Raw genomic sequence first — 24,640 nt, 5'->3', positions numbered from 1 at the left:
CCCAGGAATGCACTCTGGTTCCTGGTTGAGCAATGTCACTATGGTTTGGGGATCCGGTGGGGGTGGTGGGAGGTGACTGCAGCCCTCCCCACCCCCCAAGGGTGCCCCAGTAGCCCCTCCAGATCAGGCTGGCAGGGGCTTCGGACAGGGGGGCCTGGCAGGCTCTGTGGCAGTGCGGGCACGTGCCTCAGTTTCTCTGCTGTGCCAGAAGGGGTAAAGAGACCTGGGGAGGGCAAAGCTCAGCTGGAAAGGAAGCTGGGAGAATGTGGGGGCTCTGGGGGTGGGAGTCCAGCCCCTGCACCCTGGGCCTTGCTGAGTCTTGTCAAAGGGGGCACCTCGGGGAGCCCCCACTCTCCCAGCCACCTCCCAGCTGGGCACCCTGAGGCTTGGGCAGGGTAGGGTGCAGGCCGGTGCCCCCAGGAGAGGAGGTGCTGTCAGCTCAGGAAGAGGGAAGCAGACATTCCACCAGGGATGGGCAGAGATGCAGGTGGAAGGGAAGCCCGCTCCCTGAGGCCCAGTGGCATTTCTGGGACAGCAGGCCCCAGGGGTGGACAGTCCAGTGGGCACTGTGTGCCAAGGGCTGGACGAAGGCCCTGTCTTCATTCCCCACACAGAAGTCTTGTCGTGGGTATTTGGTGTTCCAGTCGCCTCCCCTGAGCAGGCAGGGAAACCAAGTCCCCTCTTGGTCACCCCTGGCCACCCCCCTGCCCTGGCTTCAGCTGAGCTGGGACTTGAACTCGGGTCCTGATTGACATTGCCTTGGGTCCCCCTGTGTCTGCCTCTGGTCCCCTTTAGCCCCAGTGTCCTCTGGCTCTGAGGATGCTGCGGTGAGCTGCGGCTGGGCGGGGCCCCATGTAGAGGAGGTGAGTTGGGGTTCTGCCCTGGCCCCCTGCCCCACTGAGCCTGATCCAGGGGAGGGTCCTGGGAGCCCTGCACCCCAGCTTCCCCCGGGAAGCCAAGCAGGCACAAAGTCCTCACGCACACAGGACAGGACAGGGTAGCCCTGGGCGTTGGCAACCGGTGGGAGGGGTGATTGTACCGAGGCTTTCAGGGGACAAGCAGTGGGAACAGCAGTGAGGGAGTTAACGGCAGCCACTGACTCCTCTCTGGCAGGAAAAACTCCCCACAGACGCCCTGCTGCCTGGCGTCTTGCCAGGGCCAAGACGGGCTGAAAACTGGAAGTCCAGGCGGGTGGCCAGCTCCGCCTCTGAGGTGGGCGCTGGAGGAAGGCAGCAGCCCTGCTGCCAGCCGCCCGTCCGCATTACCACCTGTCCGCCTGGCTGCCCACTGTTCTCCTGGAAACCTGTCTGTCTATCTATCTGTAATCCTGACTCTGTCCACTTGTCCATCTGACCTTCCTTCTCTGTCCAGCCATCTGGCTGTCAATCCATTTTGTTTGTCTCTGGCTCCAGTCTATTTGTCCATCTGTCCCATCATCTGTGAGCCCATCTGCTCATCTTGTCCATTCATCTACCTGTCTCTCTGTATCTCTCCGCCCACTGGTGTGTGTGCCCACTTACCTCCTCTCTCCCCCTGGGTCACAGAGCCATGGCCCAGGGACACGGAGCCACGGTCAGCATGGTCCTGCTGGGGCTGGGGCTGGCGCTGGCCATCATCGTGCCTATCGTGGTCGTCTCTTGGCACCGCGTCCACTGTGGCCCCCAGGCCTTTGCCCATGCTGCGGTTGCTGCGGACTCTAAGATCTGCTCGGACATTGGACGGTGAGTAGGAAGTGGGTGGGAACTGGGTGGCCCTTGGCGCTGACCCCTCCCGGAGACTTTGTGACCAGTGGCGAGAGTGTGGAGAAGGCACACGTGTGTGCATGTTGGCATGTGGGGGTCGTGTGGGTTTGGGCTCCAGTAAGGAAGCAGCCTCAGGGCCCTTGCACAGGCCAGGTAGCAGGTGTGCACAGGGTAACAACAGTGTGGGCAGAGCAGAGGTGGTGTGTGAGGCTGGTCCTAGCTCCGGGGCTTGGGAGGCCCAGCGAGGGCACTGCTACAGTGTTGCTTGTCTGGTCCCGGCCCCTTCAGAGAAGCCCTGGCAGTTTTCCAAGGCTGGGGTCTTTCCCCAGGGACATGGGTGAGGGGGTTCAGGGGCTCCATATGTGAGGACTGCCTGCCGGGACCAGGCTCCCCTCCTGGCCCTGGAAAACTGGCCTCTGATGGCATCATGTCCCCTGCGGCCTCCCCTCTGCGTGTCAAGGCTTGGGGCCAGGCCAGTGGCAGGCAGAGTAACTGATGTTCGGTGGGCCGGGGCAGGGGGGCTGTGGAGAGGGGCCCCAACTGATGTTTCCCAACGCTCTTCCAGGAAGCCCAGCCCATGGGAGGCTTCCGCTGCCTGCCATGACAGGATGCGCAGGACACCCCTCTTGGCCCCTGCCCCACTCTGGGCTTGTGGGAGCCTGGGCTAGCAGCCCCCTCCCTGCCGGCTCAGTCTGCTTCCCGGAATATCTGCCTCAAGGGCCGTTGTCAGAATCAGGAGTGCTTTGTGAACCAAAGAGGACTTGTCCCTCCCTCAGGGCTCCCTCTAGGATGACAGGGACAAGTTGGGGGCAGACTGCTTGGTCTTCCCAGAGGGCTCCCAGGGGCCAGAAGGGGAATGACCCCTCTCAATGCTCTGAGAACTGCAGAGGCGCTGCGCCCCCTGAGCCCATATTTGCAAGGATGCAAACAAGTTGGGGCTTCAGACCCAGAGACCACTGATGGGGACGCGGCCCCCAGGGGTGGGGGGCTGCTGCCACGGATCTGCGAGGGGGTTCCGGGCCTGTTGTGTCTCCCCAAGTCTTTGTTGGGGGTTTTGGAGGGCCAGGGGTTGGGGTCTCTGCTCTGCAACCCTCGCTGGTGAGGTGAGCAGATGTGGTTCCCCCCAAGTGTTTCATGTCCTCGGCGTTCCACTTCCTGTTCTTGTTCTAAGAAACCAGGGGTGGGAGAGAGCCTGGAGCTGCCACAGCTGCTGTGGGACAGAGGCTCACACGATCTGGCAGGGCTGGGGAGATCCTGCAAGGGCCTCCTAGACCCCACCTCCTTCCACCCTGTGAGCACTGGGTTCTCTCAGTGGGGCTGGGACTCCTGCAGCAGCCAGAGCCCCTGGGGGAGGATCCGGCTCCGAGCCTAGTGTACACACGATAGAAGCACGGTGACAACGAGGCCCGTCCCATCCTGCGTGATGCCGGTGTGTTAGGCTCATGTTCAAACTGGGAGTTCCAAGGCTCCACGTGAGTGCTTGCCTTCTAGGGAGACCAGGGTTAGTGGTGATTTTTAGGCTCTGTGATGTCTGTCTGCTGTGATCACTCGGATACGCCACACAGGATCCTGAGCGGAGGGTTCATAGTTCCACTTGACTTAGAGGAAACTAGGCCTGCACAGAAGGGACCAGCTGGGTGTCACAGCATGAGCGGGCCCAGCTGGGACTGTCCTGCTCTGCTGCCCCTGCAGAGGGGGAATCTCTCCGGGGTTGTTGGAGGGTGGAGTCTTCCCAGGGTCCCCACCCTCCGCCCAGGATTCCAGCCTGCCCAGCCCCTGGGCTCGGATCGTAAAGGCCAGAGCTTCAGTGGCCATGTGGGTAGTTGTAGAGGGAGCCGGCGGGGGGCCCAGGGTGCTTGTCCTGTGGGGCCCTGGAGTCAGGGGTAGGGAGGGGCTGGGCCCTGCAGGTTGGGTCTCGTCAGCTGCTTCAGACCCATTCAGGAGTCGGCCTGTGGGTCATGCCCTGGGTGCAGAGGAGAATGGGGACTCTGGACAAGCCTCGGTTTCCCCACCTGTGAAGTGGGGCTCGTGTTGGCACCTCTGTCACGGAGCGCACGCAGCCCAGAGGAGGTGTCCCTGGCCTGTTGTAACAGTGGCTTGGTCTGGATGTGGTCGGCATCTCAACAGGGGACCCTGCTGTGGGGAAGGCTCACGGGATTATGGTGTGATGTCACCCTTCCTCCCCTCCCAGCCCTTGTGACCCTAGTGGCTCTCTGGACTCCCGGTTGGCTCACCGGGAAATTACTGCACTTCCAACCCTCTGGGGTTCAGGAGGAAACAGCCTGTATACCTGGGCATCATGCATACACACGTGTGAGCGTGCGTGTCCGAGTGTGTATGTGACAGCAGCCTTCCAGCTCCTTGGGGACAGGCAGGTGAGAGAAGTGTGACTGCTCTGCACCGCAGCTCTCTGCTGGCCACAACTGGCCCCTTCACAGCTGAGGAGACCCAGGCTCAAGGAGGGTGAGGCACGTGCCTGGTGAGTAGGAACCCCAACCCAGGTGGCCCCGAGCGCGTACCATCCTGCCTGTTGACATGACTGTGTTCGTGGTACATGTTGGCGGGCATCGTGGATGCGTGAAGGTGTGTGATGCTTGGCTACCTGCAGCACCTGCCACCTGCCAGCCATTGTCCTGGAGTCATAGTGGTAACCAGATGGTCGAGGCTCTTGCCTTCGTAGTGGGGGGAGACAGACAATAACTCCACGCCTAATGCTGAGGGATTGGAAGTGATTATTGGTCATTGTGGGTATCCTCGTCTGTGAAATTTCTGTTAAAATCTTTTGCCCATCTTTCTGTCAAATGTATATCAAATGCATTTTCTGCATTATCAAGACAATCAAATGATTTTTCTCCCTTTAAAAAAGTGCAGTGGGACTTCCCTGGCAGTCCAGTGGTTAAGGCTCCACACTTGCAATGCAGAGGGCGTGGGTTCGATCCCTGGATGGGGAACTAAGATCTCACATGCCGCGGGTGTCACGGCCAAAAAAAAAAAATGCAATAAATGTTAAACTGCCCTTGCATTCCTGGAAGGAGCCCAGCTTGTTCATGATTTAATATCATTTTTATTTATCCCTAAGTTTGATTTGCTAATATTTTGTTTAGGATTTTTTTCTTCATATTCATGAGAGGTACTGGTCTGTAATTTTCCTTTCTTCTCATGTCCTTGTCAGGTGTTGGTGTCAAGGTTACACTGGTCTCATAAAAAGAGCTAGGAAATGTCCTCTCCTTTTCCATAGTCTGCAAGAATAGGTTTTGTGTTGTTGTTGTTTCTTGTTCTTAAGATTGGTGTTATTTCCTCCTTAAACGTTTGGAAGAATTTACAGGTTAATCTTCTGAGCCTGAGTTCTTTGTGTGCATGTGAAGGTTTTAAATAACAGATTCTGTTTCTTTAACAAGTATAAGACTTTCAAGTTTTAATTTTTTCTTGAGTCAGTTTTGGTAAGTTCTTGCCAAGGAATTTGTCCAGTTTGTGCAAGTTGTCATGTGTTGACATGTAATTGTTTATAACGTCCTCTCATTATTATCCTCTTAATGTCCAGAGTCTGTAATGAGGCCCCTTTTTCTTTTTTTTTTTTTTAGAAGATGTTGGGGGTAGTTTATTAATTAATTTATTTATTTTTGCTGTGTTGGGTCTTAGTTTCTGTGCGAGGGCTTTCTCTAGTTGTGGCAAGCGGGGGCCACTCTTCATCGTGGTGCGCGGGCTTCTCACTATCGTGGCCTCTCGTTGCGGAGCACAGGCTCCAGACGCGCAGGCTCAGTAGTTGTGGCTCACGGGCCTAGTTGCTACGCAGCATGTGGGATCCTCCCAGACCAGGGCTCAAACCCGTGTCCCCTGCATTAGCAGGCAGATTCTCAACTACTGCGCCACCAGGGAAGCCCCCATTTTTCATTCTTGATATTGGTAACTAGCGTTTTCTCTTATCATTCTTGATCAGTCTTGATAAGGGTTTTATCAATTTTATTGTATTTTGGAAGAATCAACTTTTGGCTTTGTTGATTTTCTTTATGATTCATTTATTTCCTCTTTCATTAGTTTCTACTTTTATCTTGGCTCTTTTCTCCTCCTTCCATTGAGTTTAAGTTGCTTTTTAAAAAATATTCATCTTGAGATACATTTTGGGAAAAACAAATTATAAGGTGGATACATAGATGACTGATCTTTAAAGTCTTTTCTAGTACATGCACTTAAAGCTATAATTTTCCCTCAAAGTTTGGCTTAGCTGCATTCCACGAGTTTTTTGTTGTTCTTCCCTTAAGTGTTCATATTTTTATTTTGAAAAAGTTTTACACCCACAGAAAAATGGAAAGAATACCCATATACACTTCACTTAGATTCACCAGTTGTTCATACTTTGCCACATTGTCTCTCTGTCTCTTTCTCGTGCTCTCTCACTCTCTCTCCATATATCTATCTTTCCACATATTTGGAAAATAAGTTGCATTTATCATGACACTTTATCCCTAAATATTTCAAACATGTATCTATTAAGAATAAGACTATTCTCCTATATAACCTTAATACCATTATCACACTCAAGAAATTTAACCTTGGTAAAATTATAGTACCTAATACCTAGTCCAATTCAAAAATTTTCCAATTGACCCAATCTTTCTTTCTTTCTTTCCCTTTCTTTCTTTCTTTCTTTTTCTTTCTTTCTTTCTTTCTTTCTTTCTTTTTCTTTCTTTCTTCCTTTCTTTTTCTTTCTTTCTTTCTTTTCTTTTTCTTTCATCTTTTAATTTGAATTTTATTTCATTTTTTTTATACAGCAGGTTCTTATTAGTTATCTATTTCATACATATTAGTGTTTATATGTCAATCCCAATCTCCCAATTCATCCCACCCCCACCCCCAACCCATCTTTCTTTTTAGATCCAGTATCCAGTGATTGTCATGTTTCTCTAGTCTTCTTTAATCTAGAATAATCCCCTGCTTTAAAAAAAAAAAAGTTGATATTCTGTGACATTGAAGTCGGTTCAGTTGTATCAGTCTTTCTTTACAATCTTGGTTTGTTTTTATAATTTATTTACGATCAGATTCAGGTTAAACACAATATAAGATAGGTATTTTGCCTTCCCGTTGTATCACACAAGAGGGAACACAATGTCAGACCCTCTCATCATTGTGATGCCAAGTTGGATCACTTCATAAAGGTGGTGTCTTCCAGATCTCTCCATTGTATGGGGTACCATTTCCCTATTAAATTAGTAACATACGGTTTGATACTTTGAGACCAGGCGAATATCCTTTTCTCAAACAACATTTATCCCATGTTTTAGCATCAATTTTTATCATCGTCTCAACAGATACATTTGTGTTTGCAAAAAGGCGATTTCTAAACTAGTCATTTCTTCACCACTCATTGGCTGGCATTCTTCTGTAAAAAAGATCCCCCTTCCCCAACCCAGATATTCTTGAGTATTACTATTGACTCGTGGATTATTTTAGTTCACTATGTTATAATCCATCACTTTACTCTTTCTGATGCTCAAATTGTCACAAATTTGACCAGTGAGAGCCCCTTTAAGCCAGCATCTATGTTCTTTTACAAGAATCCATCAGTCTTAGAGAATTTACTTGACTTGTACACAAAATGTTCCAGGATCTATTCGTATATTCCCTCAGACCTGAAATCAGGAATTGGTAGAGAATGGTATTTTAGAAATGAAAATCTGGATGCTAAGAGGGTTCATTACTATTGGGATGCCATTGCTTCTAGGTAGTATCAGTGCACAGAACAAGAAAAAATGTAAAATCTCTGACACCTCCAGTTCAAATCCACTATGATGGGGTCTTCTGCATCTTTCTCCATCCCATCTTGTCTCTGCAACTATGAGAAGTTCCCAGCAATGTCCGTATATTTACTTACTTGCTGTATCCCCAGGTACTCACAAAAAAGTTTCAGAATTACTTCAACAATACACTATGAACAATGAATCTACTAGAGAAAATTCAAGATGTCTTTGCAGAGGTTTTTTTGGTCCTTAAGATATATCCCATGAAAGATGTGCAGTTAATTAAGTTCTTTTTCCTGTGTGATTATGTTAACAGTTCAATATACTATTAGCTTAGTTTTTTTCAATTAAAATTCAATTTTAGGGTTTTCTTTTTCATCCTTTCTGTTTAATTTTCTTTCTGAATACAAGTCAGAACTGTATAAAAAGGTATTCTCAGAAGTCTCACTCTCATCCATATGACCTTTATTCTGTTCCTATTCTCTCTTTTAGAGGAAATCATTTTCATTTGTTTTGGATTTATTTTTCCTGTGTTTCTTTTCTCTTTTTTCAAATGCATATGTGTATGTGTGTATATATATATATTTTTTCTTTTCTTTTTCCTCTTTATTTCTTTTAAAATTATTTGTTTTTTGCAAAATATCTCTCTTATTTTCTCTTTCTGATATACTTTTTGATACTGAGAAAGGTTTATATGTTTGTTATAATGGTTATATTAATCTTTTTTTTTTTTTTTTTTTTTTTTTTTTGCGGTACGCGCAGGCCTCTCACTGTTGTGGCCTCTCCCATTGCGGAGCACAGGCTTCCGGACGCACAGGCTCAGCAGCCATGGCTCACAGGCCTAGCCGCTCCACGGCATGTGGGATCCTCCTGGACCAGGGCACAAACCCGCGTCCCCTGCATTGGCAGGCGGACTCTTAACCACTGCGCCACCAGGGAAGCCCAAGCTTAGTCCTTTTTAATTGAGCACTAAGGAGCGTGTATAAAGATTGTTAAAACTGTTTAGAAATAATTTGAGGCCTATATGCATAGAAATCTCTGGTGTTCCTATACACCAATAATGAAAAATTAGGAAGAGAAATTAAGGAAACACTCCCATTTACCATTGCAAAAACATATAATACCCAGGAATAAACCTGCCTAAGGCGAAAGACTTGTACTCACAAAACTATAAAACACTGATGAAAGAAATCAAAAAACAGATGGAGAAATATACCATGTTCTTGGATTGGAAGAATCAATATTGTGAAAATGACTATACTACCCAAAGCAATCTACAGATTCAATGCAATCCCTAACAACTACCAATGGCATTCTTCACAGAATTAGAACAAAAAATCTTACAATTCGTACGGAAACACAAAAGACCCCAAATAGCCAAAGCAATCTTGAGAAAGAAAAACGGATTTGGAGGAATCAGGCGTCCCGACTTCAAACCATACCACAAAGCTACAGTAATCAAGACAGTATGGTACTGACACAAAAACAGAAATATAGATCAGTGGTACAGTATAGAATGCCCAGAGATAAACCCACACACATATGGGCACCTAATTTATGACAAAGGAGGCAAGAACATACAATGGAGAAAAGACAGCCGCTTCAATAAGTGGTGCTGGGAAAACTGGACAACTACATGTAAAAGAATGAAATTAGAATACTACCGAACACCATACACAAAAATAAACTCCAAATGGATTAAAGACTTAAATGTAAGACCAGACACTATAAAACTCTTAGAGGAACGGGCTTCCCTGGTGGCACAGTGGTTGAGAGTCCGCCTGCCGATGCAGGGGACACGGGTTCGTGCACCGGTCCGGGAAGATCCCACATGCCGCGGAGCGGCTGCGCCCGTGAGCCATGGCTGCTGAGCCTGCGCGTCCGGAGCCTGTGCTCCGCAACGGGGGGCGGGGTGGGGGCCACAACAGTGAGAGGCCCGCGTACCACAAAAAAAAAAAAAAAAAAAAAAAAAAAAACTTAGAAGAAAACACAGGAAAAACACTCTTTGACATAAACCACAGCAAGATCCTCTTCTGAGGATGTCAGAAGCCCTGCTTGGCCGATCAGCCTCCTGTTCCAGGACTGGCAGTCGTCTGGAGGGGAAAAGCGGCTCCAAAAGCCAGGCTCCTCTCACTCGGAGGCCTGTATTTCTCTCCTGCTTCTGACACCTTTGAGCAGATGTTTTCTATTTGTCTGGCTTTTCTAGTTGTCTGTGGAAGTTTGGTCTGAATTGTTTAGTCTTTCATTACTAGGATGTCTGCTTTACATGTTAACAGATTATTTTTTTAAAAACCTATGGGAGCAAGGCAGATGCAGGGGACCAGATAGGAGACTGTTACAGTAACCCAAGTGAGAGATGCTGGTGGCTTAGACCAGGGTGGTGGTGTGGTGGAGGAGGTGATGAGAAAGGATTGGAATCTAGGTGTATTTTGGAGGTATAACTAACAGGCAGGATTGGCCATTGGATATGGGGATGAAAGAAAGTCACCAATCAAGGACGACTCTGAGGTTTATAGCCTGAGGGTGAATGGTTGTGTCCTTTTCTAGGATCGTGATGACTAACAAAGGAGCAGTTTGGGGGGGCAGAGGTGGGAGGGAAGGAAAAAGTGCAGTTTAGGTCATGTCAAGAGTGAAATACCTCTTAGATGCCTAGGGGAGGTAGCCTGTGGATGGCTGGGGATAAGTGCCTGGAGTTTAGGGGAGATCAAATTTGGGGGTCATCAGCACAGAGGTTGCATTTTAAGCCCTGAGCCTGGATCAGCTCATCTGGGGGAGGACATAGATGTACCAGGACCGAGGACTGAGCCTGGGGCTTCTAACATATTGAGGTTGGGGTGGTGGGAAGAAAACCGGAGTGTGGTAGGTGGGGGTCCTGGAAGCCTAGTGCGGAGAGCACTTCTGAGGTCAAGTGAGATGCGGCCTTTGTGATGGGAATTTAAATTAGTTTTTTCCAGTTTGTCTTTTTTCTTTGTTTATGGTGTTTTATTCTAATTAAAATGTGTGTTTCTCTGTGCCTGGATGTAGAATCTTAGTTCTTTCGTACTTCTGTCTTTGTGCCCTCTTTCCCATTCCAAGATTACCTGTGTCCATGTGGCCCCCATGTGTGCCCACGTGTGGGCCCAGAGCAGGGATACGTGGCTCCGGGGAGGGGTGAGCCCAGCATGGAGTCGTCGGATCAGTGTGCCTGAGCTGAGAAGGTGCTGGGGTCAGTGGTGGGGGAAGGGGACCCAGGCCCAGCCCCTCTTCGGGCCTTGGTTTCGCATCTGTGACCTTGAGGTGCTGGGGAGGAATCCTGGCTGTGAGGGAAGAGGCAGCCCCCAGTGAGCTGTGCAAGGCTGTGCCCCAGGGAGACGGGCATTTCCTCGGCACAGGCCAGTCTGACCAGCACCTAGGAGCTGAAGGGTTCACCCCTCGCTGCCCATGGACAGGTGGGGAGACTGAGGCCTGAGAACATTCCCACAGACCGTGGGGCCCTGGGAGGGGCTGTGGAACCCATCAGCCCAAGCCCTAAGCCCTGATGGCAGGGCAGGATCCCGGGGTGACTTGAAAAAATCCAGTCTTGAAGGGGTTGGGCCAGTGTGTCCCCAGTGAGATGAGGAGTGGCATCTGCCAGGCGAGGCTCCCAGCGCTGCCGGGAGGAACGGAGGGGCTGGCCCGGGCCTGGTTCTGCCTGTTGTGAATGAGCCGCTGCTGCTGGGAGGACCTAGGGAATAATGGCAGCTGGAGCACTTTGTAAACTGAGAAGAACCTTATATACAGCCAGGGGCAGTGTAAATGGTGTCACAATTTGCAATCTGTAGAGTGCTGTACACCTGTGAGTGGCTGGGCTTGAGGGGGCAGCCCAGTGTGGTCTCAAAACTAACCTGCGGTTTGGTGGCAGCAAGCAGGCCACCCAGCTGTCCCCACTCCCCAGTGAATGCTGGCAGAGCAGCCCAGGAGGCCAGGGCAGGGCAGCCAGGCCACTTACTGTGTGCCGTGTTCCCTAGAGCCATCCTCCAGCAGCACGGCTCACCCGTGGATGCCACCATCGCGGCTCTGGTCTGCACCGGGGTTGTCAACCCCCAGAGCATGGGCCTGGGTGGAGGGGTCATCTTCACTATCTACAATGCGTCCACAGGTGAGTCCATACGGGACCCCCGTGGGGAGGATGGGCTCGTCCACAGGTGCTAACAGTGAGGTCCTTTTAGACCACCTGAGAGTGTGGCCGACCTGCCCTGTCTACCCACGCCCCTCCCTGAGTCTCTTGGTGCCCCCCAACCTCTGCAAAGCCTAAACCAGCGCAGAGGCCAGTTCATGGTAGAGAAACTGAGGTCGAGAGCAGGGCCAGGGCTGTCTGAGGGGGACTGCTGGTGTGCAGTGAGGCCTGGCAGCCACCGGGGTGCCCCTGACACCCCACACGCCCTGCCCAACTCCAGGGAAGGTGGAGGTCATCAACGCCAGGGAGACGGTACCCGCCAGCCACGTCCCAGGTCTGCTGGACCAGTGCAAGCAGGCCCAGCCTCTGGGCACAGGTGAGGCCCTAGAGGGGCCACCCGCTCCCACCCCACCAGACCACTGGGGCTGAGCAGAACCCCCCACCCTGAAGGGGCAGCGCCCCTGATGGACAGCTGAACCACCCTGGCACTGAGGGGTGGCAGCTGGGGATGGGGAGCCCCTGCGGAGGTCCTGACTCCCCGGGTTTTCCCGGGGGAGGGCTCTCTGAGTTGGGAGGGACGATCCAAGCAGAGGGACCACCTCAGCCGAAGGCCCGGAGGGTTCAGTGGAGACAGGTTGGGGGGCTGGGGGGTGGGGATGGGGCCAGTTTTTCTGGGCCCCACAGGCCTGGCCATGGACTTTGTGCAGAGGGAAATGGGGAGGCACAGGAGTGTGAGGGGGGAGGGCCGTGGTCCCAGGTGGGCTCCAGAAGGCTCGCTCTGGCTGCCACGGCTGGGGGGCCAGGCAGCCAAGAGTGGAGTGACAGCCCCCGGGGGCCAAGGGGGGCGGCCCAGGGGCAGGGGCATGACACCCGTGCCGTGCAGGTGCCCAGTGGATCGGGGTGCCTGGGGAGCTCCGTGGCTACGCTGAGGCCCACCACCGCCACGGCCACCTGCCCTGGGCACAGCTCTTCAGGCCCACCATCGCGCTGCTCCGGGGGGGCCTCCGCGTGCCCCGCATCCTCAGCCGCTTCCTGCATAGCAGCTACCTGCGGCCTTCCCTGCACGCATCGTCCCTGAGGTGAGCTCCGATGGGGGCCCAGGGCCCCTCCTCAGCCCAGCCCCTCCTCAGCTCCTCCTCCAGCCAGCGGATCAACCTTCTGGGGGCCGGGGCCCTGGCTGGCCAATATGTCACTGAGCTATGTCGCAGCTCAGAGACCTCCGGTTCCACGTGGCAGAACCTCATCAGAGGGCTCAGGCCAGAGACAGTTTATGCCAAAGTGATGGGGCTCCCAGGGTGCAGATTTGGGCCCTGCCCTCCCCCCCCCACTCTCTCTGGGCTGGCAGGAGGGCTTTGGCCATCCCACTCGCCCACCCGGGCAGCCCACTGACCAGGAGGAATGCCGGGTGTCAGGCCCTGGGCGGACGCTGGCTTGGTGGTGGTGGGGGGGGGGCATGTCCTCCCTGGGCCTGGGTGATGAGAGACATGAGGGGTGTCGGCCCCACCCAACCCTGGAGAATCTGCCCCCATGTCCACCACAGCCCCTCAGGACTCCAGACCAGGACTCCCTCCCTGTAGGGTCCCTGCAGAAGTGTGGCTGCCCTCCAGGACCTGGCCTCACCCTGAGGCTGCCCCCCACCCCCCAGGCAGCTCTTCTTCAATGGGACAGAACCCCTGAGTCCTCATGACCCACTCCCGTGGCCCGCGCTGGCCGCCACCCTGGAGACCGTGGCTGCGGAAGGCGCAGAGGCCCTCTACACAGGGAGGCTGGGCCAGATGTTGCTGGAGGACGTTGCCAAGGAAGGTCAGCACGTGAGGCCCCACAGCCCCGTTCCGCCAGAGAAAGAGGGGTTGGGCGCCAGGGCTGAGGGTGGGTCCGGCCCTCCCCTCCCCTCGCCCTGAGAGGGGGCCAGCTGCTCCCAGGGCTTGGAGAGGTCGTTGCCCAAGTCATGCCCACTGCTGGTCTCAGGGACCTTGCAGTCAAAGCCCCTGAGGAGCAGGACCCTGAGGGTTAGGGCCACGAGACAGGAGCTATCGGTGGCTGCAGGGGTGCTCCTGGGCCTGGAGTTGGCCACCCTCGGTCTCTCAGAGGCCAGCTTGCCTCCCCCACCTTCTCCCACTCTCCCCTCCAACCTGCCCGTCCCTGGCCTCTGTCCACCCATCCCCCAGCCCTGAGGCCACTGCCCACAGGCCCAGCACCACCCCTCTGAGCCTAGAAGGCTAGGGAACGAGGGGGGCCCCCACTGTGTAAACCAAGGTCCCTGGCTGACACTCTGCACCTCGTTTCCCCGTCTGTACATGGAGTCCTCTGTCTCACCCCAGGGAGCCTGCTGACCCCGCAGGACCTGGCATCATTCCGGCCTGAGGTGGTGGACGCCCTGGAGATGCCCCTGGGGGACTACACCCTGTACTCACCGCCACCGCCTGCAGGGGGCGCGATTCTCAGCTTTGTCCTCAATGTGCTCAAAGGTGAGGCCCCCAGGAGCCAGGGGGTCTGGCGCCCGTGAACTGAATTCCAGGCCCAGCCAGGCTCTGGGTAGCCACTGCCTCCTCCAGCTCAGCCCCCTCCTCAGATGCTGAAGACTGGGCTGAGGAGTGGGCCAGGACGGTGTGTTCTGGAGCTGGCCTCCAGTGTGGCCCACGCCTGGGCTCTGCTGAAGAGTCTGCAGACATCTACCCACTAAGTGCCCCCAGGTGACCCCGGCGCAGGGCACAGGTGCAGTGGCTCTGCAGGTGGTGAGCTGCCGGTCCAGTGTGTGCAGCTAGGGCTGAGGCCCAGCCTATTGCAGCCTGCAAGGGGGTTGTGGGGTGCGGGAGGCATCCTGGCAGCGTCCAGAGATGGGGCTGCCTGATGCAGCCTGTGGCTGCCGTAACAAAGTATCACAAATTACCAAAACCTGGTGGCTCAGACAACAGAAATTTATTCTCTCATAGTCCTGGAGCCCAGAAATTCAAAATCAGGGTGCCTGCAGGGCCACATTCCTTCCGGGGGGCCTGGGGGAGAATCTGTTCTTTGCCTCTTCCAGCTTCCGGCGTCTGCCAGCATTCCTAGGCTTGTGGCTGCATCCCTGCAGTTTCAGCCTCCCTCTTCTCTGTGTCTGTTTTATAAGGATATATGTGATTACATTTAGCGCCCACCCGGATAATCCAGGATAATCCACTCCTCTCAAGATCCTTAATTTAATCACACATTTGCCATACAAGGTAATATTCACTCTTTTTCCATATAAGGTTTTCACAGGTTCTGAGAATTAGGACATGGACAAATCTTTCTCAACCCACTACACAGGATGACCCCCACCTGCGCCCACCCCCTCCCCAGGGTTCAACTTTTCCGCGGAGTCAGTGGCCAGGCCCGAGGGGAGGGTGAACTTGTACCATCACCTCGTGGAGACGCTCAAGTTTGCTAGGGGGCAGAGCTGGCGGCTGTGGGATCCTCGAAGCCACCCGGAGGTCCAGGTGAGGTGCCCTGAGCTGGTGGAGAGCCCCCTTCCCTGCCCCAGGGCTCGGCATGAAGGGAGGGTCAGGCCGACGGGTGCTCCATCCACAGACCCTGAGAGCCCGGCGGGTGAGGCTGGAGGGGTGTGTACATGGTTGGTTCTAGAACCGGATGGCCTGGCAGTGGGCCAGAGCAGGGAGGCTACAGCAGTCTGAAGGGAGCCCTGGAGGGGCAGGTACGGGAAGGCAGTGGTGGCGCTGCATCTCTGACACCCTTAGGGGACCACCTGGCCTCTCACTGACCCTGTCACCTGTCTGCCCACCCCAGAACGCCTCCCAGGACCTGCTGGGGGAGGCTCTGGCCCAGCACATCCACCAGCAGATCGACACCCGGGGTGACCACCAGCTCAGCCACTACAGCCTGGCCGAGACCTGGAGCCACAGGATGGGCACGGCCCACGTGTCCGTGCTGGGCGAGGATGGCAGCGCTGTGTCTGCCACCAGCACCATCAATACGCCGTACGTGGGGCCGGGGGCAGGCGGGCAGGCCCCACCTCCACCCCCTAGACCTCAGCCCTCCACCCCCAGCCTGGCCTCCCAGCACCTCCCTGGCTGTGTCCATCGAGTGGTACCTTGTTTTCCCCTCTCCTGTGTCAAAAGGGTCCTACACCCTGACACCTCTGGCCGAAAAGGCTGCTGATGGGGTGGCCCTGAGCCGGGATGAGGACGGGCCTTACAACCAGGAGGATGCCGTGGTGGGGGACAAGGTGGATCTTTGGGGGCAGGGCCAGGGAGGGAAGAGCAGCTCCAGGATGCTGGAGGACAGCTGCTAAAACGAGGAGCTTCTGGAGCGCTGGGGTGCAGCCCACGTGTGTCGGGAGCCCACGGCCTGCGCCCAGCTCTGCCTCTGTCCACAGCTTTGGAGCCATGGTGTACTCACCGCGCACGGGCATCCTCCTCAACAACGAGCTCCTGGACCTGTGCTGGAGGTACCGGCGGGGCTCCGGAGTCACCCCGCCTCCCGGTGAGCACAATGCCCCCGGGGCGAGAGGAGGGAAGGCAGGAAGGCCGGGCAGGCCCAGCACAGAGACAGGGATGGAGGGGGTGGCCCCGGGGGGCGCTGGCTCAGAAGCGAGGCTGCACTGATACCTGTCCGGCCTCCAGTTCCAGGTGAGCGGCCCCCTTCATCCATGGTCCCCTCCATCTTGGTCAACGCAGCCCAGGGGTCGAAGCTGGTGATCGGCGGGGCTGGCGGGGAGCTCATCATCTCTGCTGTGGCCCAGGTGAGTCTGGGGGCTCCTGGATGGAACGTGCCCTTGCTGGGCGGCCCTGTTGTCCTCATGTCCTGGGAGGGGTTGGGGAGGGTGGCTGGTGCCCCACCCTCCCTCCCTGCCTGCATCCTTCTCTCCCCAAACAGGCCATCATGAACAAGCTGTGGCTGGGCCTTGACCTGCAAGCTGCCATTGCAGCCCCCATCCTGCACGTGGACAGCAAGGGCCGGGTAGAGTACGAGCCCAGCTTCAGCCAGGTGAGGCCGTGGGCCGAGAGACCGCTAGACAGACGCCTCAGCGCTTGCCTTCAGAGCCCCTGGTGGGCCTCAGCTTTTGAGTGTGCCCGGTGCACTTTGGCTCTGGGGGCCACCAGGAGTTGAGAAGCTCCATGGGGGAGGCAACAGGCAGCTGGTCTCCCCGGCAGGGGACAGGGTGTTGTTCACACGACTCCCAGAACGAGCTCCCCTGCACCCTGGTCCCTGCTCTTTCTGGGCCGTTCTATCCGGAAGCTACTTTCCCCGGCTGAGGCCTCTCGGACCCTCCCTCATGGTGATCTGCTTCCTTGTGCGATCTGCAGCTTTTATCTGCGGGTTTATTTCTCAAGGAGTCTATTATTCCCGGGAGTCTGCAGAGGGATCTCCCTCCATGGCATTGGGTTCTTGGTTCCCCACACAAGCAGGCCCAGGAGCTGAATTCTCTTGTGGGACTCCCAGCCCCTCCCCTCCTCCTGGGCAGATGGCTGGCCTCCTTGGAAGGTCTCTGGGCTGGCAGATGCCCTCACTAGGACCCACTTTAAAGGACTAGCAGCTTTTCAAGACTCCAAACTTCATGCCCAGGGTCCATTCAAGCAGCTGGGGTTCAAGGTCATCAAAGCTGCCTTTCCTGTTATGAGCTTCTCTGGTCTCAAGGCCGCCTCCCAGGGCCCTTGGAATTTTGAGGACCACAGAGTGAGGGGCCTTGAGTCCAAGGGGGTGTGTAGTCCTGAGAACCTTGGTCTTTGGGCCTGGAGACTAAGGACCTCAGCCCGTCAGGCCCAAACTCTCAGAGTCCGAGGCCCTCCCTCCCAGCCTCCCTCCCTCCCTGTGCAGGGTCCTCCCCGTGGCAGGAGGGCTTGGTGCTCTCCCAGGACTCATCCTCTTAGGCCCTTCTCCTTGACCTTGACTGAAGGTCTTTACTCTGTGAACACCATTCTCCAAGGACCTCAACTCTGAGAATTTGGACCTGACAGCCTGGAATCCAGAGAACCCCGAGCCCACGGCCCTCAGCTCCCTGGAAGGTTAGCGTGTTGGCCACACAGGTCAGGACCTCCCATGGAGAACATCTGAGGCACTGGGTGGAGACCTGGAGTCTCCAAGGGCCCTCAGAGCCAAGGCCCAGGCCTGAGGCCAGGAGGGTCCTTGTTCCTCAGGGCCTTGGAGTTTGGCCACTACGACGCTAAAGAATGGTCTCTGAGGACCACAGGTCCTGCTGTGGCTGTGAGGAGCTGGGCCTTCCAACCTAAGGACACTAGGTAATTAGCACGTCAGGCAGAGACACACCCAAGGCCATAGCGCCTGGAGACCTCGCCGTACCCATGGCTCAGGTCCTGGAGGCTCTGGTCCTGGGGACTGCAGGGCACCTGGAACTGAGGGCCCTGGTGGGCGGGGGTCCTTGGCCTTAAGTGGGAATGCGGGGCCCGAGTAACACAGGTCTCCACGTGCCAGGATCTGTGTGAAGAGTCACAGACTGGCAAGTGTGGGGACCAGGCCCCGAGGCAAGTTACTCGGGTGCTCAGACACCAACACCTGGGCCCTGACGCCCTCCAATTCCACACACTCACCGTCTCAGACCTGAGCCTTTACAGCCCGTGCTCGTAGTGCCTCACCCTTGGGGACCGCTGGTGCCTGTGGCCTGGGGTCCATGTCCTTGGACTCATGGGTGTTCAGCAGCCTCTAGCTGACTCCTCCACCAGCGGGGCGGGGCCCTGGAGAGTCTGGAACACCCGTCTTCTCATGCTGGTGTTGAGACGGCAGGTCCTGAGCTGCCAACAACGCTGGCACCAGGGCCATCCCTCCTGTCCAGGGCAGGAGCCAGATGTTGAGCTGGGCCTTTCTTATGTATGGGTGACCTGGGACTCCAAAGGGCCCAAGCTCTGCCTTCTAGAAGACTTTGCTTTCAAGGTCCTCAAAACGTTGAAAGCTATCTTCTCCACAGAAGCCCTTGGACTCCTTGGTTGTCACGTTGAGGCCCCTGGTGTCCTTGATCCAGGACAGAAGTGAACCTGCATCTCAGCTTCCTTCTAGTCCAGGCGATGTCCTCCTATCATATCCCCTGGAGCCCAGGCTTCTCTCTGGGGCCTTTGGAGTGGGAGGCCGTAGACTCCATGCCTGCAGACAAGGCTGCGTCCAGCGCCCCTCTGTCCTCTCCCAGACCGCCCCTGCCAGTCCTGCCTCCTCGGCCAGGGTCCTCAGCTCCCTGCCCGGGTCCCAGCCCCTCCATGACCAGCCTTCTCTCCTCTCCAGGAGGTGAAGAAGGGGCTCCAGTACCGGGGCCAGAGCCAGACCGAGAGGCCCGTTTTCCTGAACGTGGTCCAGGCCGTGTCCCAGGACGGGGCCTGTGTGTACGCCGCAGCGGACCCCAGGAAGGGTGGGGAGCCCTCAGGCTACTAAAGAGGCTGCTCCCTCCCCAGAGCTGGGATCCCACCCAGCACATGTCCAGGCTAGCCTGGTCCGGCAGAATCTGGACCCCTTGGCTGGACGGTCAGCCTGGGGCTTCAAGAGGTGGGGACAGCCCAGCAGATGGACGGCTGTGGGGGCCGAGCCCTGCCCTCCCAGAGCCCCTGTGGCCCTGCCCTGACCCCTCCAACCTCCCCAGGCCTCTCACCCAGGACTGGGCCCCCACTCCCCGAAACCCCATTCCCCACCTGTGTATCTTCCAGTCCAAGATTAAAGAAAAGGCTGCACCACGCCTGATTCAGGGTCGAGGTGGGGAGGGGACCTTCAGAAAGCACGTGCAGTGAGCTGCAGCCCTCCACACACACCACCACGGAGCCAGGGAAACCAGACACGGGCTGGGCCTTCTCCAGGCCACCCCTGGACACTTGCTGGGGCTCCGCACACGCCGTTGGGAGGAAGGCAGGGGTGTGGCCTGGGGGCACCTGTCCCTGACTCCTGGGGGCCCTTGGCCCAGGCCCGTCCTGGAGCTTGTCCTCCGTGCCAGGAAAAGGCTGGATGAAGCGAGACCTAAGCCCTCCCCAGCCCCCAACTCCAACATGTTCTCACCCTCAGCACTGTTGATGTTTTGCGTGAGTCATTCTTCGCGGGGGTGCTGTCCACGCACTGTAGGCGGTGCAGCAGCATCCCTGGCCTCCCCTTGCTAGGTGCAGGGTCACCCCACCCCCACAGCCAGTCACCAAACCACCCCCGATTGAGACCCGCGAGCCCCCAGCCACCGTGGATGGCTCTGCCAGCTCCCGAGTGTGCCACCCTCCCTGGGGGGGGTCCTGCCCCATGCCGAGTCCTGGGAGCATTGGGAGTTCCTGTTTCACCCCAAACATCCCACAGGGGTGTACCTCCGCCTGGAAGGGCGCCACTACAGATCCGTCACCTCCCATTCTGCCTGGAGTTCAGCCGCACAGGACGGGCTGGGTGTTGCTCCTGTGCCTGCTGGGACAGAGCACTACACACCGAGGGCCTTCAGACAACAGACACCCTCGCCGCAGTGCCTCCCAGCTGCATCCCCAGAGCATGAGAACGGTGTCCCTGCACTCCTGACTCACCCTCTGCCATCCCTGGGACCCTCACCGTCCCCTGGAGCCTCAGTTACCACTTGTGAACTGATGGGTCCCCGCCCAGGCTCTAGCCCAGGTTTCTGGACCATCAGACTCACATACCCACTCACCCGCCCACCTCCCACCTCCCACCTCCAGAGCACCTGGGATCCACAGGCACCTCGGACTCAATACACCCAACCAGAAGCCAGCTCTGAGGCAGCCGGAAGTTCTCTGGTGCCCCCCTCTCCCCCCTCCATGATAGTCACCCAGTCCTCTCCCTCCATATGCGTGGCTTGGCCTTGGTTCCATCCCTTCGTCCCTTTCTGCCTCCTTGCCGCTGCCACAGCCTCGATCCACTCCCTACTCGTGACAGTGATGAGCCTTGGAAAATGCATACCTGATCCTGCCATGAGGCCACATAGAGCCCTCCTTGGCTTCTGGGGGCCCCCGGAGGAAGCCCATTCCTCTTGCTCCCTGCTCATCCCACCCTAGGTTACTTGCCTGGCCCCTGCCCACATCCCTCTTGGACCACAAGTAATGCCAACCAAGATGCATTCCCAGCCCAGTTAGCGACTCTTACAGCCTCTTTAAACATCTTGTTACACAGAGGAAATCAAAGCGGTATCTTCAAAATAACATTCACATCAATACAGATCAGCCCCCACAGAATATAGCTAAAGCAGGGCTCAGAGGAAAATATATTGCCTTAAATAGTTACATTAATAATAATCAAAACAAAATATCTAACATACCAAGTTAGTAAAAGAACAACCAGAACAGTAAGGAAGGCGAGAGGAAGAATTTAGTAACAACTGAAGCAGAAATTGATAAGCTTGAAGTCAGAAGAACAGATCTTTGAAAAAGATATATAAGCTGTTAGCTAGCCAATTAGTAAAAATGAAGGACGTGTAAATACACACAAAAAAGAAATGAGAACGGGGAAATAAGCTATAGAGGAAGTTAGAAGTACTAGAAAAGATTACTCATTTTAATAAAAGTAACTTTGGAAACTTGACAAAATAAATTACTTTCTAGGATGATGTAAGTAGAATTGCGATACTCAACACATACTAAAAACATTGGCACTTATCTGAAATTCAGATCTAATTGGGCAGGCTTTATTTTTACTTGCTAAATCTGGCAAGCTTAAGTATAAATGACAAACGGGTCCAAGAAAGAGCAAAGGTCTAGACATGTCAGTGATCACAAAAAAAAACTGAGAACGTGGCAGGAACACTGGTCTATCTCAAATGCCCTTCTGGAAAGTTTCCCAGGCGAAGTGTGTCCTGCCGTTAGGATCAGAGGCCTGTCTTGCCAGTTAAGCCGCCACAGTGTAGAGCCCGGAGGAACATTTCCACATTCACTTTATGAAGTCAGCATAGGACTAGCCCCAAACTTGGCAAAGCACACCAAAGGCCAGTTGTGTTTGGGAAACAACACAAAACTCCTCAAACAAATACAAGCAAGGAGACTCCAAGCAACACATTCAAAAGGACAGGGTGTCCGGGTGGGGCCAACACCACTACTGATGGGAATGTCCATGAGAGGGACTTGTGCTCCTTTCACCAGAGGAGAAAAATCACGGAGTCCTCTCCATGGAGAGGCATTTGACAAAATTCAGCACTCATTCTTTTTTTTTTTTTTTTTTTTTTTGCTGTACACGGGCCTCTCACTGTTGTGGCCTCTCCCGTTGAGGAGCACAGGCTCCGGACGTGCAGGTTCAGTGGCCGTGGCTCACGGGCCCAGCCGCTCCGCGGCATGTGGGATCCTCCCGGACCGGGGCACAAACCCGTGTCCCCTGCATCGGCAGGCGGACTCTCAACCACTGCGCCACCAGGGAAGCCCTCAACACTCATTCTTGATTTAAAAAAACAAAACAAAACAAAAAACCCACAGACAAAACAACAACAGAACACTGAATAAAATGGAAATAAATGGATATTCCCTTAACATGAATAAATATCTCAAAACAACAGTAACATCTGTTGGACACTGACCACGGCTAGGTGCTACTCTATTGCTTTACATGTATTAATTCACGTAATTCTCCCTAATGAAAGGGAGCTATGATGAGGCCCATCTTACAATGAGAGTACTGATGTACTGAAGCTCCCAGGGCCCTGTGGAGTAAGTGCCAGAGGTGGAAACTGGGGAGACAGATGGAGAAAATGAGTCTTGACCCCTACCTCATACCATATACAGAAATTAATTTGAGATGAATCTTAGGCCTAAATGGGAAAACTAAAATAAATGCTTGGGCAGCCAGTCCAGAATCATTTATTACAAAGACATTCATTTTCCTCATTGAATCGCATCAGTGCTTTTGTGAAACAAACAAAAAAACTCAAGTAAACCAAGCCATCAGATTTAAAAACACACTGTAAACATACAGTAGGTTAAAACAGCATATGAATAAACCTCAGAAATCAATCAACCACAACACAAAGTTCACAAAGAAATGCAAATATATGGGGATTTTGTCTGCTAAAAGAGCATTTCAAAGCAGTAGGAAAAAGATGAATTGCTGACAATCAGTATTAGAACAAGTGCGTAGCCACCTGGAAAACAGTAAAGTGGGACCCCGGCCTTTTATTTATACCAAATTAAATGCCAGGTGGACCAAAGATTTAAGAGTTAAAAATGAAACCATACAAATATTGTAAAAAAATGGGAGAAAAAAATTTTATTTATGTTCTTAGAGTAGGGAAGTCCTTTCTTAGGCATGATCTAAAATCAAGAAGCCACATTAAAGGGACTTTCCTGGTGGTCCAGTGGGTAAGACTCCACACTCCCAATGCAGGGGGCCTGGGTTCGATCCCTGGTCAGGGAACTAGATCCTGCTTGCTGCAACTAATAGTTCGCGTGAGGCAACTAAAGATCCCACGTGCCACAACTAAGACCTGGCGCAGCCTAAATTAATTAATTAAAAAAAAAAAAGAAGCCATACTAAGGAAAGGATAAATTGGGACTTCCCTGGCAGTTCAGTGGTTAAGACTCTGTCCTTCCAATGCAGGGGGCAGGTTTGATCCTTGGTCGGAGAACTGAGATCCCACATGCCATGCAGCGTGGCCAAAATATTTAAAAAAAAAAAAAAAGAAAAGAAATTTGAACACATAAAAATTTTAAATTTTGATGTGAAAAATATTTCAAAAGACCAATGAAAACCGTGTGGAAAGACAGTTTCAGTGCGTGATCTGGGGCTGGTTACTTTAATATTTAATATCAAAGACCAAGTATCCATTAGAAAGATGCACGGGGATATGACTCATTAGACCACAGAAAGAGAACTACAAATCGCCATTTCAACATATAAAGAATTGCTCAACCTCACTGATAAATGCGCCAATGAAAAAAACAATGAGATCCACAGGGACAAAGCAAACGGCTCCAGCCCAAAGGCTTCCTCTGTGAACGCTTCCAAACACTGATGCAACCAAAAACACCAGTCTTACACTAACTCTTCCTGAGAACAGAACAGAGAAAACACTGCCCAACTTTTAATAAGGCCAGCATAATCCTGAGAACAAAACCTGACAAAGAAACTTCATGAAAGAAAAGTAGAGGGTGATTTCATTCATGCACAGATGCAAGATTCCTAAATGAAATCTGAGCAAGCCAAATTCATATATAGAAATTCATCACTACCAATCTGGGTTTATTCTGGGAATGCGTGATTGGTTGAACATTACAAAATCAAGCAATGCAATTCACTGTATTAACATGCTAATAGAATAAAGAAGAAAAATCATTCACCATCTCAATAAATGCAGAAAAGCATTTGATAAAATCTGCCAACTTTCACAATAAAAATTCTCAGTAACTAGAAATAGAAGAAAACTTCCTTCATTTTATAAGTTGCGGCTACAAAACCCTACAGTAAACATCATACTTCATGGTAAAACATACAAGCCTTCCTTTTGAGATTGAGACCAATTCCTTTTGAGATGGAAACATGCATTGCTAGCTTTCATCATTTCCTTTCCGTACTGAAAGAGAAGTCCTTGCCAGGGCAATAAGGTGAGAAAAAAGAACAAAAGGTATAATTGGAAAGGAGGACATAAAACTGTCAATATTTGTAGATACTTAACAGGTAAACTGTTAGAATTAAGTCAACTGAACAAGATCACTGGAATCAAGGAAAATATACAAAAATCAATGATATTTCTACATCATTCACAAATAGAAAACACTTTTTTGAACTGAAATCAGTTACAATAGCATTAAAAAAAAATCCATGCCTAGAAGTAAAACTAACAAGTATGCAAGGCCTCTACACTGAACACTGCAAAATATAACTGAAGAATTTGAAGAAAATGAATAAATAAATGGAGGATTATACTACATTCATGGACTAGAAGGCTTAGTGCTGTGAAGATGCCAATTCTCCCCACATTCACCTATAAATCCAATGCAATCCTAATAAAAATCCTCACAGGTTTGTGTGTGTGTATGTGTGTGTGTGTGGAAATTGGCAAGCTGATTCTAAAATTCATATGGAAACACCAAGGACCAGGACTAGCCCAGGCAATCTTGAGGAAGAACATGAAGGAGAGGGACCTCCCTGGTGGT

At 53.1% G+C, this 24,640-nt stretch overlaps 1 protein-coding gene across 5 annotated transcripts; it reads left to right on the top strand.

Annotated features, from left to right (window-relative positions):
* Positions 1–332: 332 nt before the first annotated feature.
* GGT5 (gamma-glutamyltransferase 5) lies at positions 333–20,071 on the top strand. Of its 5 annotated transcripts, none has more exons than XR_013831394.1 (13): positions 333–1,721; positions 11,464–11,594; positions 11,893–11,988; positions 12,496–12,691; positions 13,258–13,415; positions 13,934–14,080; positions 14,934–15,070; positions 15,378–15,568; positions 15,967–16,073; positions 16,214–16,332; positions 16,467–16,577; positions 17,518–17,830; positions 18,822–18,928. XR_013831394.1 is itself a non-coding variant. In XM_079943137.1 (13 exons), exons 2-13 carry the CDS (start codon positions 1,549–1,551, stop codon positions 18,966–18,968), a joined length of 1,713 nt encoding a protein of 570 aa, XP_079799263.1. In that variant the 5' UTR covers positions 825–863; positions 1,114–1,548; the 3' UTR covers positions 18,969–20,071. The 5 variants fall into 5 exon arrangements, 2 of the variants coding, with proteins under 2 accessions (XP_079799264.1, XP_079799263.1); XR_013831395.1 differs by having other exon boundaries at positions 17,488–17,830; XM_079943137.1 differs by lacking the exon at positions 17,518–17,830 and having other exon boundaries at positions 825–863; positions 1,114–1,721; positions 18,822–20,071.
* Positions 20,072–24,640: the final 4,569 nt, after the last annotated feature.

This window comes from Stenella coeruleoalba, assembly GCF_951394435.1.
Source record: "Stenella coeruleoalba genome assembly, chromosome: 14".
NCBI lineage: Eukaryota > Metazoa > Chordata > Mammalia > Artiodactyla > Delphinidae > Stenella > Stenella coeruleoalba.
The sequence above is the reverse complement of the archived record's forward strand: the minus strand, read 5'-3'. Positions and strand labels throughout refer to the sequence as shown.

Coding starts and splice junctions, on each gene's coding strand:
- GGT5 (XM_079943138.1), top strand. CDS start 1,549: ATGGCCCAGGGACACGGAGCCACGGTCAGCATGGTCCTGCTGGGGCTG. Junction 15,569..15,966: donor ACCAGCACCATCAATACGCC/GTACGTGGGGCC, acceptor CTCTGTCCACAG/CTTTGGAGCCATGGTGTACT. Junction 16,074..16,138: donor CGGAGTCACCCCGCCTCCCG/GTGAGCACAATG, acceptor CCCAGCACAGAG/ACAGGGATGGAGGGGGTGGC.